The sequence below is a fragment of the Eschscholzia californica genome, unplaced genomic scaffold (assembly GCF_041429995.1).
Source record: "Eschscholzia californica isolate CP2 unplaced genomic scaffold, dmEscCali1.0.p SCAF_1, whole genome shotgun sequence".
NCBI classification, from domain to species: domain Eukaryota; kingdom Viridiplantae; phylum Streptophyta; class Magnoliopsida; order Ranunculales; family Papaveraceae; genus Eschscholzia; species Eschscholzia californica.
Window position 1 is genome coordinate 81,440,053 of NW_028238198.1, and position 12,331 is coordinate 81,452,383.

At 31.8% G+C, this 12,331-nt stretch overlaps 1 protein-coding gene across 1 annotated transcript; it reads right to left on the reverse strand.

The window, feature by feature from the left end:
- Window positions 1-583: 583 nt before the first annotated feature.
- On the reverse strand, window positions 584-5,523 carry LOC147569858 (putative transcription factor KAN2). Its single transcript, XM_086656371.1, has 6 exons — window positions 4,483-5,523; window positions 4,289-4,365; window positions 3,663-3,708; window positions 3,356-3,524; window positions 2,142-2,202; window positions 584-1,068 (listed from the first exon to the last, which is right to left on the reverse strand). The coding sequence occupies exons 1-6, from the start codon at window positions 5,159-5,161 to the stop codon at window positions 961-963; spliced, it is 1,140 nt and encodes a 379-aa protein (XP_086512497.1). The 5' UTR covers window positions 5,162-5,523; the 3' UTR covers window positions 584-960.
- Between the last annotated feature and the right edge of the window lie 6,808 nt (window positions 5,524-12,331).

The following is a 12,331-nucleotide window of genomic DNA, read 5'->3' on the forward strand; positions in this document are numbered from 1 at the left end:
ACTACTTAATTTAACCTAGAAGTAAAGCAAAATTCCTCTCTAGAACTCCTATTCCTTCCTACTTGGGAAGAATTTGGTTTCTTTTGTCTTTTTGTAAAAGGCAAGGAAAGAAACAAGGCAAAAAGGAAATGAATAATGAGAGCCCAGACCCACGTTGATAAAATCAAATTGTTTAGGAAGCTAAAAGATGGCACACCCCCATTGAAATCAATTTCCTCTCCCAGTACATTAATACATTGATTAAAGAAATATGTTTGAATGCCAAAAAGTTTTTGAGTCTATGTGAATTTGAATTTGACGTAGACGGTTGAATTAAATCCAAATGAACAAAAATTGGAATGTCCATCCCCTTAGCTTTGTTAAATTAAAGGATCAACTTCTCATCTCTTCTACATTGTCATTTTTTTTTTGTTGAAAGCTTCTACATTGTCATAGTTTAAGTAACTAGAGATCAATTTTTTCTAGCTTTTTCAAAAAAAAAAAAGGGAGATCAAGCTTTTCTTCTCCATTTCTCTAACTTTTTCTCTCTCTCTCTCTCTCTCTTTGTGCATAAAAATAATATTAAAATTGATTAGATTTGATATTTACGTAGGGAATATTAAACTATATATGTAGGCTGATGAGTTCTTACAGGTTGATGGGAAGGACATGTTTTTTGTCAGCCTTCTCCTTTTCTTACTTTCTTTTTTTTTTTCTGCTTTCTGTCATTTTTGTCTCAATGTCTCTCTCTCTTTCTCTCTACACTTTCTCTCTACACTTTCTCTCTCTACACCTTTTTCTTTCTCTAACTTCTTCCTTCTTTTATGATGATATTGATGAAGTGGGTACCTGATTCTTATCACCATCTGCTGCTGCTACTCTTCAGAAATTATAATGATTTCAAAATGAGTAGTAGTAAGTCAGTCCAACAACAACAGTACTAGTAGATAGATAGATGGAAGATCTTCATTATCATTATCATCAATGTGGTCTGCCCAAGGTGAATTCCAAGTTTGGTTTGTTGGGACTTGTTAAGTTCAAATCTTCTGATACCCTTTTATTGCTCAAACACTTTGGGTCAATATCATTCTGCAATTACAAAAATACTTATTTTAGGTTTTAAATCAGGGAAGAGATTTGCATCTTAATTACTCCATCTAAAATTTTAAAAAAAAATAACTTATCATTAAAATATAAAAAATCTAACAGAAACGCAAATGTCTATGCTACTTTCTCTGATTATTCTCTAGTGTCATATTCTAGCTTCTGATGTAGAGGAATTGGTCGACCGTTTACATGGAAGAATGGTTGCGACAACAAATTAAGATAAGCAAATAAACAACCAAAATCAAAGTCACAAATATCAAAATTGAACGAAATTTTGAGTGTTTGTACGAAATAACGTTTCTCACATTGGTTGTAGCTAAAGTCAAATAAACAAAAAGTAAATTACTCATTCTTAGATCAGAAAAGTGGAGTGAACTAGTCGAGAACTAAGATATTAAAAAAAATTCATAAATAAACACTAATTTTGTACTAGGAGAATTTATAAAATATGACCTTATTATGTACCCATTAGGCCATTATCAAGTACCTATCTTCTTTTTTGTCTCATCAAAAAAAAAGTGCCTATCTTTTTTCTTTTATTATATTAACCATATCCTTTTTATTGAGGGTCATTAAAAACCCAAATTGAATCTTAACCTTTGAATTTATGTACTTTCAGATAGATTTACTTTAGTAAAGATAGATATCTATATTCATTCTATTATAAAGTTAGGGTATTGATTTATTATAAATATACTTCATGTTTGACTTAAATCATCTACTTTTGAGGAGCAATTTTATATTCAAAAGTGTATCTATATACCTATTTTCATCTCATGCACCTTAAACTTACTACTACTAAATTACTATAGAGTAAAAAAGAAATTTGCCCTAGACCTTGCAAATAACCAAAACTACCAATTTGAAAGGTTTTTGTCTTTTGTTTTCTTTTCCTCTTCTCCTCCTAACTCCCTTGATGAAAAAGAGAGGGAATTAGATATATTTGTCTTGGTAACAAACTTTAATTAGGAAAAAAAGTTTCATTTGTGGGGAACAAGATTAGAAATCCAAAGCTTTTAAATTTGTTTGGGGAGATGGATTTTTCAAATGGGTACCTCAAAAGGGGGTTCATTTCCTCCATAATCCCTTCTTTTTCCATGCAACCAAGCTTCTCTACTGCAAATCATTACATAAAGAGAATAAACTCTATCAGTGGAAGCCATGCATGAAAACCTAAAAAGCAAACTGATAAAGGAAAACAATCTTTATATCTTTTATGTACAAACCCTTTAGCTTTATCTCTCTTTCTCTCACACACAAACCCACACACATATATATATATGTGCTAGATTGAAAATAAAGTTGATGAATCACTCTCCTTCTCATGTGATAACCATAAGAAGGAACAACAAGTTAAGGGAGCTTCATGCCTTCATCAAAGGCTACTTATCTTTGTCATAAAGCCTTGTGTATCTAAAACTTATTATGTGGATTCCACTTGATCCCACAATATCTAGAAGAAAGAGAAACCTTCATGATTTAAGGTTGATGTGCTTTAATGCTAGAATATCATAACTTGTGTGTGGCTAAGCAGAATGGTAATTAAAAAGGAAATGCTTCAAGACTTTCTTAACCTCTAAATAGTGACACAAATGTGTTCATCTGATCAATCTCAAATAAAAAAGAAAGCTAAGTATAAATGCAAAGACATACATATGAGCATGTACTTGTGACTATGCACATACAAATTCCAAGACATACATATGAGCATACATGCATACACATCATATAGAGGGAAAATGAGAGTACTTTACTTAATAGTTCCGCATCGCTTCGTATCACGTGCTGAGTCTGGGATATAGGTAGGTGCGACCTCAAGCTTAATTAGTAATTTTGACGCGTTTCGGGTGAACTCGTGGACCTATTGGTAGATACAAAACCCTGTACTCGTTTTCTTGGATTTAGGTGTCAAAAGTGGAGAGAAAATCAATATTTGGTTTGCCTCCAATAGACCAAATATAGATATGGGTATTTATCATGGAAGCTTTTCTAGTTCTTTTTTTAGATTCTTCATTCTTTAGTACTGAAAATGGAACTATTGATGTTCAATCTTATCTTAACTCTGGTTATATTGATATCCAAATAGAGGAATTCAAACCAGTACAAGATCCAACCGGCCGGCTATAAGATACATATATTGAGTTTTTTCCCCTTCATTTTCCTATCACTTATTCAGCTTGTCTTATGCCCAAAAACTAACATGAATCCAAACAAATATGCCCCAAAAACTAATGGACACATTATAATTCAAGAATGTATATAGTCTGACCTAGAAGAGTTGCTCCAAACACTGCAATAATCTTGATCTTGATTCATTGTTAGTCGACTTTCCCGTGGTCCTGATGACGAGAGTTCAGACACACGAGGATGTTGAGTTTCAAGAGCGATTTCGTTCGATATTTCTCCAGCTGACCCATTTTCGAATCCATCTGAATTGCCTATTTTTGAAAAAAAATAGAAAAAATTATAGTACAAGTACGCATATGTAATTATAAAATAAAGTATTAAAGTAATGCTTCTACTAACGATAATCAAACACTAAAACACACAAGATCTATAATAACCGTATGAAGTACCTGACGAATGTGAAGGCCTATCTGTGGTCTTCACCGTCCGATACATCTACAAAACAAGTATATTAGTTTCAATAACACGATTTATTTCATAAAAATGAACCTTTGATCGTATATAAAACAAAAACGTTAACTATTTTTGTACTATTTTCAAACATATATAAAAATAAACTCTATTTTTCCACTTGGGTCTGAAAAATCCTAGGACTAAGCCTTTTACTAAAATGGTAATTAATATTCGAACTCTGGTCTGTCACGTGAAGATTATACATGTTACTACTCAACCAAAATGAGTTTGAGAAGGCCTTTGTCTTATGGTATTGACTCATTTATCCTTCTTTATTTCTTCTTGTCCCAACCCAAGGAAAAAAGATGTTTGTTAACTTGCACAAATTTCAAATAAATAAACAAAAAACAAAAAATTTAGAGAGACAGAGAGAGAAAATAGAGTTTTTGAAAAACCCTATGTAGATGAGAAACATTGATTCTTGTAATGGTCTAGTCCTAAGCTAGCTCTACAATAGATTAGAGAGATGTTTGACCTATTTGACCATGTCATATTTTAGCTTATGAAGACTAAAATTAAGGAAATTTTTATAAGAACAATGAAAAATGAGAGATTTTTATACCTGTAAATGGGATTTCACATGAGCTAAAGTTAGATCTTTAACATCCATTAGCTCAAGAACTGACTTGGGTGTGGCTCCTAAACCCCAAAATATATAGAAAAAACAAAATCAGATGTTGAATCAATCAAAAAAATAATCTTGATCTAATTTTGAGTGTTCTTTGTGAAAGAAAGAAAGAAAAAGAAGAAGCTTACTTTCATGGCCACCTAAGAGGTCAACAGCGTGAACGAATCGATTATGAAGAGTAGTAGTCCAACGCATTCGAGGAGCTCGCATACTTCGTTTACCTGGAAATCTTGTGAGGAATCTTGATCTCATTAGGTTTTGTGAGTGAAAAGAATTTGAAGAATTAGTAGTAGGAGTAGATGGTGGTATTTGTTGTTGTTGAAGAAAAGCTAAAGAGGAAGATGGGTTTCTATAAACTGGAATTCCTCTTATGGGTTTTAGATAATCTAGGGCTTGATGATTATGATGAAGTTGTTGGTGTTGATATGCTTGATGTAGTACTTGATGATGATGATGGGGTGGTTGATAATGATGAGGATTATGATTTTGGTTTTGAAGATGAGATTGGATAAGATTTCCATGATACCCATGATGAAGATTATGATTATGAAGAGGATGAAGATTGTTAGAGTTAGATTCTGATGAAACCCTAGTTGGATTTGCTAAAGAGAGCTCAAAACAAGTGGTATCAGCTGATTTTGTACTAGTAGTAGTAGAAGCCACACTGTTATTATTTGAACCTAAAGCTCTTCTTCTCCAAAACCCTAGATCATTTTTTTCTTCATCTAAACTCCAACTAGTTGTTGATTTACTATTTGAGGAACTAATTTGAAGAGATAGATCAGGTTGTGCTGGAAAAAGTTCCATTAGTTACTTGATCAATCCTCTCTTTATCTCTCTAAAATCTCTAACTCTATATGTATATATATATTACTAGTATTCTTCCAATTTGTTTATGGATTTTGAGGTAAGAAAGTTAGGTTTGATTTAGATTGAGGGAATGAAATTGAGGATAAAAGGGTTGTTAGAGAAAATGCTTTGAGTTTGGGTATATAGGGAGAGATAGAGAGAGAGAGTAGAGAGAGAAAGTAGAGAGAGAGAGAGAGGATATGACAAGTTTGTGAAGTGAAATAGTTGTTCTTGCTTGTTTGTTTGAAGTATATGTGAGACAATGACAGTGAGAGAGATAGAGAGAGATGAGTATTTTTACTTTTTGTGGACGTGGGGGTAGAAATAGAATGGCAGAGGAGGGGAAAGAGAAAATGAAAAGAAAAAGGGAAGAAAATAGGGCTATTGTTAAGGGGGACTTGATTTTTTTTTTTTTGTTGAGAAAGGGGGACTTGATTGATTCCTTTTAATAAATCTCTCTATCCCCTCTCTTGTTTTCTGTGAGAAAAAAGTAAAAATTTTTAGTGTAAGCTTTAACGTGTGGGTTTGTCTCTCAACCACTAGGGTAGTAAGATGTACCCTTCATTCACCTTCTCTCTCTCTCCTATTATTGAGTTTAAAGTTTGGTCTTTGTTCTTTTCTCAAAACCCTAATTAAATTACTTGAAAGATTTGACTTGATGAAACCCTAATCTTTAGGTAGATTGTGGTATGATTACTTAACTATATTTTATAGTAAGTATTCTATCATAGATTGAAACCCAACACCAATTCCCAAATCCAAATCAACAATTCTCTTCTTTTGTACAACTTGAGATTCCCATCACTCTCAATAAACCCACATTCATTTAATTCCCTCATCTTTCTTTGTCATCCACTCATTTCTTATTTTTATTTGAAAATAAATTCTCAAATAAAATCAAAACAACTGTGATATTTAATTCGACTCTTAGAGCATCTCCAATGCAAGACTCAATCTTAAAATCTTAAGTGCCACCTAGGACTTTAGAGTTTTTTTTGAGAAAAAACCTCTCCAATGCAAAACTCAATTGAGATCTTAAGTTGATGTGGAAGCATTAAGTTTTAAGATGTCTCAACTAGAAACTCTATTTTTGAGATCTCTTTTGAGAGTCTTAAGTGTCCTAGTCATCAAATTTAATTTTTGAACCAATAGAAAGCTTTTCTTTCTCAACCACTTTTTCCTATTAAATGTATGTATGACATGTGTATCTATTAGAGTTTTTTAGAGTGTTGCATTGGAGAAGGACTTGAATTAGAGACACTCAAGTTAGCCACATAGGAAAGAGAATCTCAATTGAGACTCAACACATAAGCCAAATAGAGTTTTTTTTAAGTTTTGCATTGGAGATGCTCTTAAGCAAATAGAATCTCGATTGGATTGGGTGGGTTGATAAAATTGAGAGAGCAAAATATATCTGATTTTTCTCTCTGTCCACCAAAGTCAATCGGGATTTTATCAATAACCTGTGGTAGGTCAATATATTATTTTTGAGAACAAGATATACATGTTCTTTGTATTTCCTAATGGATTTCAGTTTTGGGTCTTAAAATGATGTCCGTTCTAATGTTTAAGTCTTAGTTTGCTTCAGATCACACCTACACTTTTTCCCATCGAAATCGTCAATTAAATAACTCATTCACTAATTTATTCTTACCGAAACATTACATAGAACTATATAAGTATTCAGATTACTAGAAACCAACTCCTGGATTGATATTCTCGATGATCACAATATTTTCCCACTAACTAGATACGGCCTTAGATTTTTAGTTTAATATGATCTATTTTCTTGCAAAGCTTTTTGTTTTTTGAAAACAATAAGATTTGGATCCTAGTATCTACAATAGACACATACATGTTACCAATCAACCAAAGTGAATATATGTTACCACTCACTCAGTCAAAGTAAATCAAAATTACAGTCTTATAATTCTGGGGTTTTGGTATAGGAAGAGCACTTTTTGGCAAAGGCAGTGCATTAGATAGAGAGAGCACTCTTTTTAGAATAGGGAGGGCTAAACATTTTTTTTAAATATCTCAAATTTATACTTTGGTCCCTCCCATCAAACTATTTTGGACCAAAAGAGAGAGAAGAAAGTATCCTCCTGTTCTACTAAAACCTTCGAGAGAGAAGAGAGAATCTTGTTCGACCTAAAACCTTCGATCAAATCGAAGAGAGAGAAGAGAGATAAACACCTGAAAAGGGGAAAAACCCTAAATCTGTTTGATTCTATCAAAAAGAGAGATATAGAGACAGAAACCTAAACCCTAGATGACTAACACAATACTCATCTCTATAGAGAGTTTGTAATTCTTGTTATTGCTTGATTTCTCCATAGATTTTTAGGGTTTTACACTAACTAAAGTAACTTTTGAAGATTTCAAGTATCAATATTGCAATGAAGAATATAAACAAGGATGTAACTCGAAAAATATATAAGTGACATTTACATAAAAAAAATTTCGCTTAGCCTAAATAAAATTCATGAATAACAACTGAAATTTTTTTAAAAAATTCGGCTAGAGCGGTTGAAAAAAAGACTAATTTCAGCCATCTCAACCGAAATTTATTACTATTTTCAGCGGGACCGACCGAAATTTGTTATCTTTTTCAATCGACTCAACCGAAATTTGTCGTCTTTTTCAGCCATTATGACCGAAATTTGTTGTCCTTTTCAGCCGACCCTACCGAAATTTGTTGTCTTTTTCAGTCGATCCAACCGAAAATTCTTTACGAAAAAAACGACCTAGAACCCTAAAACGTTTGTTCAACCATAGAGGAAGACCAGAAATGATATTTCTTTACCTGAGACATATTATCTTAATTATAAATGTCTTTGTTTAAGTCGATAACTTCGTTTAAGTCGATGTCCTTGTTTAAGTCGATGGTTTTGTTTAAGTCGATGTCTACGTTTAAGTCAAAGGAATCTTCTTTCTTGATGTAGGTTGTCTCCTTCATTAATGGTGATTCCTCATTCATGAGATCTTGAGGCATCATTAAAAGCTCGAAACTAAGACTATAGTGATGGTAAATTTTGCAAGTTTTTTAATAGCAATGGTGATGTTGATAGTAGTGACGATATTAGGGTTTTGGTTGTTTACGTGAGAGAAACTACAAGTGAATAAAATATTAGATTTATTATTAATTTTTATCTAAGTCCTTCTATTTTGGCACTATTTATTAAATGATCCTTATAACGCCCTCCTTAAACTAATTTGGTAAAGGAAGAGCAAATACATAAATTTACATTTCTAATGCACTGTCTTTATTAAATAGTGTTCTTCCTATACCAAAAACCTAATTCTGGTGGCCATTACTTCTTAATTTGAGCTTATGTTATTTCATGAGAAAGGTAAGGTTAAAATTTCGAACAAGATATTATTATTAGTCCTTGTTTGGCTGACCAGAGGGGCTGTTTTTTGAATTTGTGCCAACTCTTTTTATGAGCCCAAAGAATGCTAAAATTTGGGCCTAGGATTTAACGCCACCGTTAAAATGGGGCAGAATCTGTGTCGGCCAAAAAAAAAGTTGAAATGAACTGTTTGTTATCAACAATCATTTTCCCTTTACTATATTCCATCCTTTTCTGGCTGGTCCAAACAGACCCTTAAATGAAACCCTGATTTGAACTTTACTTGGGAAAACTTCACCTTAGCTTAAAAAAGAAAAAAAGAATCTCATTTTTGTTTTGAACAAATTAATTATGACCGTCCGATCTGTTACAAGTTTTTCAAGGTCAGTCTGCTTTAGTGAAAAAAAATATATACTGTTCAGGCTCTTCAATTTTTTGAATTTTTTATTAATAAAAAACATTAAATAAAAGTTTCTATTTAAATTTACATTTTTTTTAACGTAAGTGTGGGGTTGGTACTGATAGCCCGACAACGCTATATTAGCTTGCATTAACACGATAGTTCTTAAGGGTTCATGTTTTCTAATCAAGGTTTACTGTTTTGAACCGGTAAACCTTCTTTTGGTGTTGGATGAGATTGTTGCGAGTTTTGAGACCCACCCTTGTTAGACTCTATGGAATGAAATGTGAGTAATCGATTATATGTTGCAGTATTAGTTGAGGCCACTGACTATAGAATTCATTCAGTAGTACGGTTAGTAAAACTAAGAAAATGTTAAATCATGGGTTATTTGAAATTATGTTTTAACAGAACACCCTATTTCAAAAAAAAATTTGGAAATGTTAAAATTATGGGTGACTGAGAATAAGAAAATTTAGTCACAATATGCAGCCCCGTTGGTTAGTGCATTACTCTGCAAAGCAGAAGTCCCAGGTTCGTGCCTCTTTCATCTTGTTGGACTTTAGGCATCTTTCATAGTTTAACTTAGGCGGTTATCGTGCTTATCACATCTACGTGATGTATCAATGTCATGTAACGACTAACGTATTCGATTTCTTACAAAAAAAAAAAAAAAAAAAAAACAATAGTCAAATTTTTCTAAAATGTTACTTATTTGAAATAGACCCATTGACCAAATGAAGAATCTTAATTACTAAAATACATGAGATGGTGCAAAGATAAAGAAGTGGACTCTTCTAGGGTTTCTGAAACAGTGGAGTTAAGATCCTGCCTTTTTATGTGTACCTTGTTTCTATTTTGTTTGTTAATCAGACAAGTTAGCTACAAATATCAAAGACTGACAATATATATGTTTGTATATTGTTAGTATTTATAGCCATGGACTTCATGTCATCAAGGTATTATATACTATTAATTAAAATTTTATTAATCAAATCGATAGTCAACTCCATCTCAATAATTAATTAGCTCTAATGAAGTATAAATGACAGGCTTTTAATCGCTCAAAACAAGGATTTTAAAGCATCTTTTAACCTAAAAAGGAGAATACAATGTTCATTAATTTACCATTTGTTGGCTTCCCTAGGCCGTGGCTAAGTTAAGTATTAAGACTTTTGAGCTAATCACTTTGCATGAAATTCGAGAAATTATATTATTTTATTAGGGTTTTGAGATTTAGTGTTTCAATTTGACTTCTCAAACTAGTTCAACCATGTGATTTTGTTTATTTATACTAAGAATGTGTTGAACAAATACTATACCATTAAATATACTCTTTTTCGATTTTAATTTTATCAATTAGAATCAAATGTTTGGATATCTGCCTAATGAGAAACAATATTAATCCAACATATTAATTAAGATAGCTAGATCTAGCTATGTATTATATGTATACTAGGTACAACCTCACTTTATCATCAAAACACAAGTGACTATTTGCAAGATATCTTTTGATAGGTTAGAAGGGTGAGTATTTCATTGTAGTACCTAGAACTTAAATTAGTGAGAGATGTGGACAAACCAGAGACCATGAAGGCCTTTGAAAACATTGAATATAATTTGTAGGTTGCAGCGTACTAAATAAAGTAAAGGCTTTTCGTGATGGTACTAACATTTAAAAAGGTTTCAATTCCATATTTGTATTGACAATTATTTTAGGGTGTGTTTGACATCTCATATTTTCATGAAAATAAAAGAGTTTCCATAGAAATAAGTATTTTCACGTTTGGTACAAAGTATAATTTTATGGCTTTAATTTCTTAGGGAATCTATTTTCATGAAATAGTCCATTTTGAATTCCTTGCTCTCCCCTCGTAATTAGTTTCTATGGAAGGTAAAAAATCAATATAAAAACATTTTAATATATTCGGATACTTGAAACCTAATATTTATCTCCATATATGTTCAAAATGACATTTTTACCCATAAAATTTAGCAAAATAAACTTTTGCCTATACATTGAGCAAATGCCATTTTTGTCCTTATCAAATGACATGTTTACAAAGTTGTGAAAATGACATTTTGACTTTAAACAACCACAATTACATTTCTACCGCTTTATAATATTAAATTGACATTTTACCCTTATGTTGCCAAAATGACATTTTTACCCTTCATAATATAAAAATGACATTTTTAACCTTATGTGGTATGAATGACATTCTTTGTCTTGTAAAAATGACATGCCCACATTTTAAATTAAATGACAACTTTACCCTTTTATATCAGTAAAATCTCTTTTTCATCCATACGTTGTCATTTTGAAAACGTAAGGGTAAAGTGTAATTTCGACAACATAAGGATGAAAATATAATTTTGGTAACATAAAAGTAAAAATGTCATTTTGACTACATAAAGAGTGAATAAAAATTCTTAATTGAATATTATATTCGTAGAAGTTAGTTGTCAACCAAATAACAGAGTTCGTAATTCCGTAGAATAATAAATGACTACCAAACGAAAGAATTCTTATTTCCATGAAATAAATTCCGTGAAAAACTTTCCATGAGACTCTTTTGATTTCCCTGATATCAAACACAACCTTAGGTGACATAAAATTCCTTCAACTGTTTTGATGTATCGATACCATAATTGCCAAAACAATTGAAGGAACCGATACATCAAAACAATTGAAGCCTTGAAGGAGTAATATAATTTCTACTTAGTACATTGTGTGATATTCATAATATAAACAAAATCTATACATATTTTTATAAAGAACATTAATAATATGAAATATTTGGTCGTACTATTTTTTTTCTTTGATAAGTAGTTTCGTTTTTTATCAGATGAAAAAACTTACTTTGCGTGTGGAGAAATGCTATACACATTTTCAATTATTATTTTGTCGTTCTTTTGATCGGTCAAGTATTAATATCAAACGAGGTGTCTATTCTTGTAAATATTGTACTAGTAATACGTTACATTCTCATTACTAGTACTCATTAATTGTTGATTTGACCAATGGGTGTATAATTTTTTTTTTCTTGAAGAACAATTCTTGTTTGTCTTTTTTTTGTTGAAAGAAAGAAACATAAAAACCAACATTACAATTTTAGATCCCACATCATATGCTCCCTCAACTTCCATTCCCGACTGATCTTGTTTATCCTTCCCCACTTTGCCAAAGCGTCCGCCAGAGTATTTGTTTTCCTCGGGGTGTAGCGAAATTGTATTTGTTCGAATTTGGTGCAAAGTGCTTGTATCTGTTTCATGTGGTGACGCGATTGCCAGTTGATGACCTTGGTTGCGTTGTGAATATGGTTAATCAAGTTGATATTGTCGCTTTCAATAATAATATGGGTGAGATTAAGG

Excerpts from the sequence above, each read along its gene's own strand:
- LOC147569858 (XM_086656371.1), bottom strand. The coding sequence starts at position 5,161 with ATGGAACTTTTTCCAGCACAACCTGATCTATCTCTTCAAATTAGTTCC. Across the intron at positions 3,525-3,662 it reads TAGGCCTTCACATTCGTCAG|GCAATTCAGATGGATTCGAA; the intron begins GTACTTCATACG and ends TTTCAAAAATAG. Across the intron at positions 1,069-2,141 it reads GAAATGAACCCCCTTTTGAG|AATGATATTGACCCAAAGTG; the intron begins GTACCCATTTGA and ends TTGTAATTGCAG.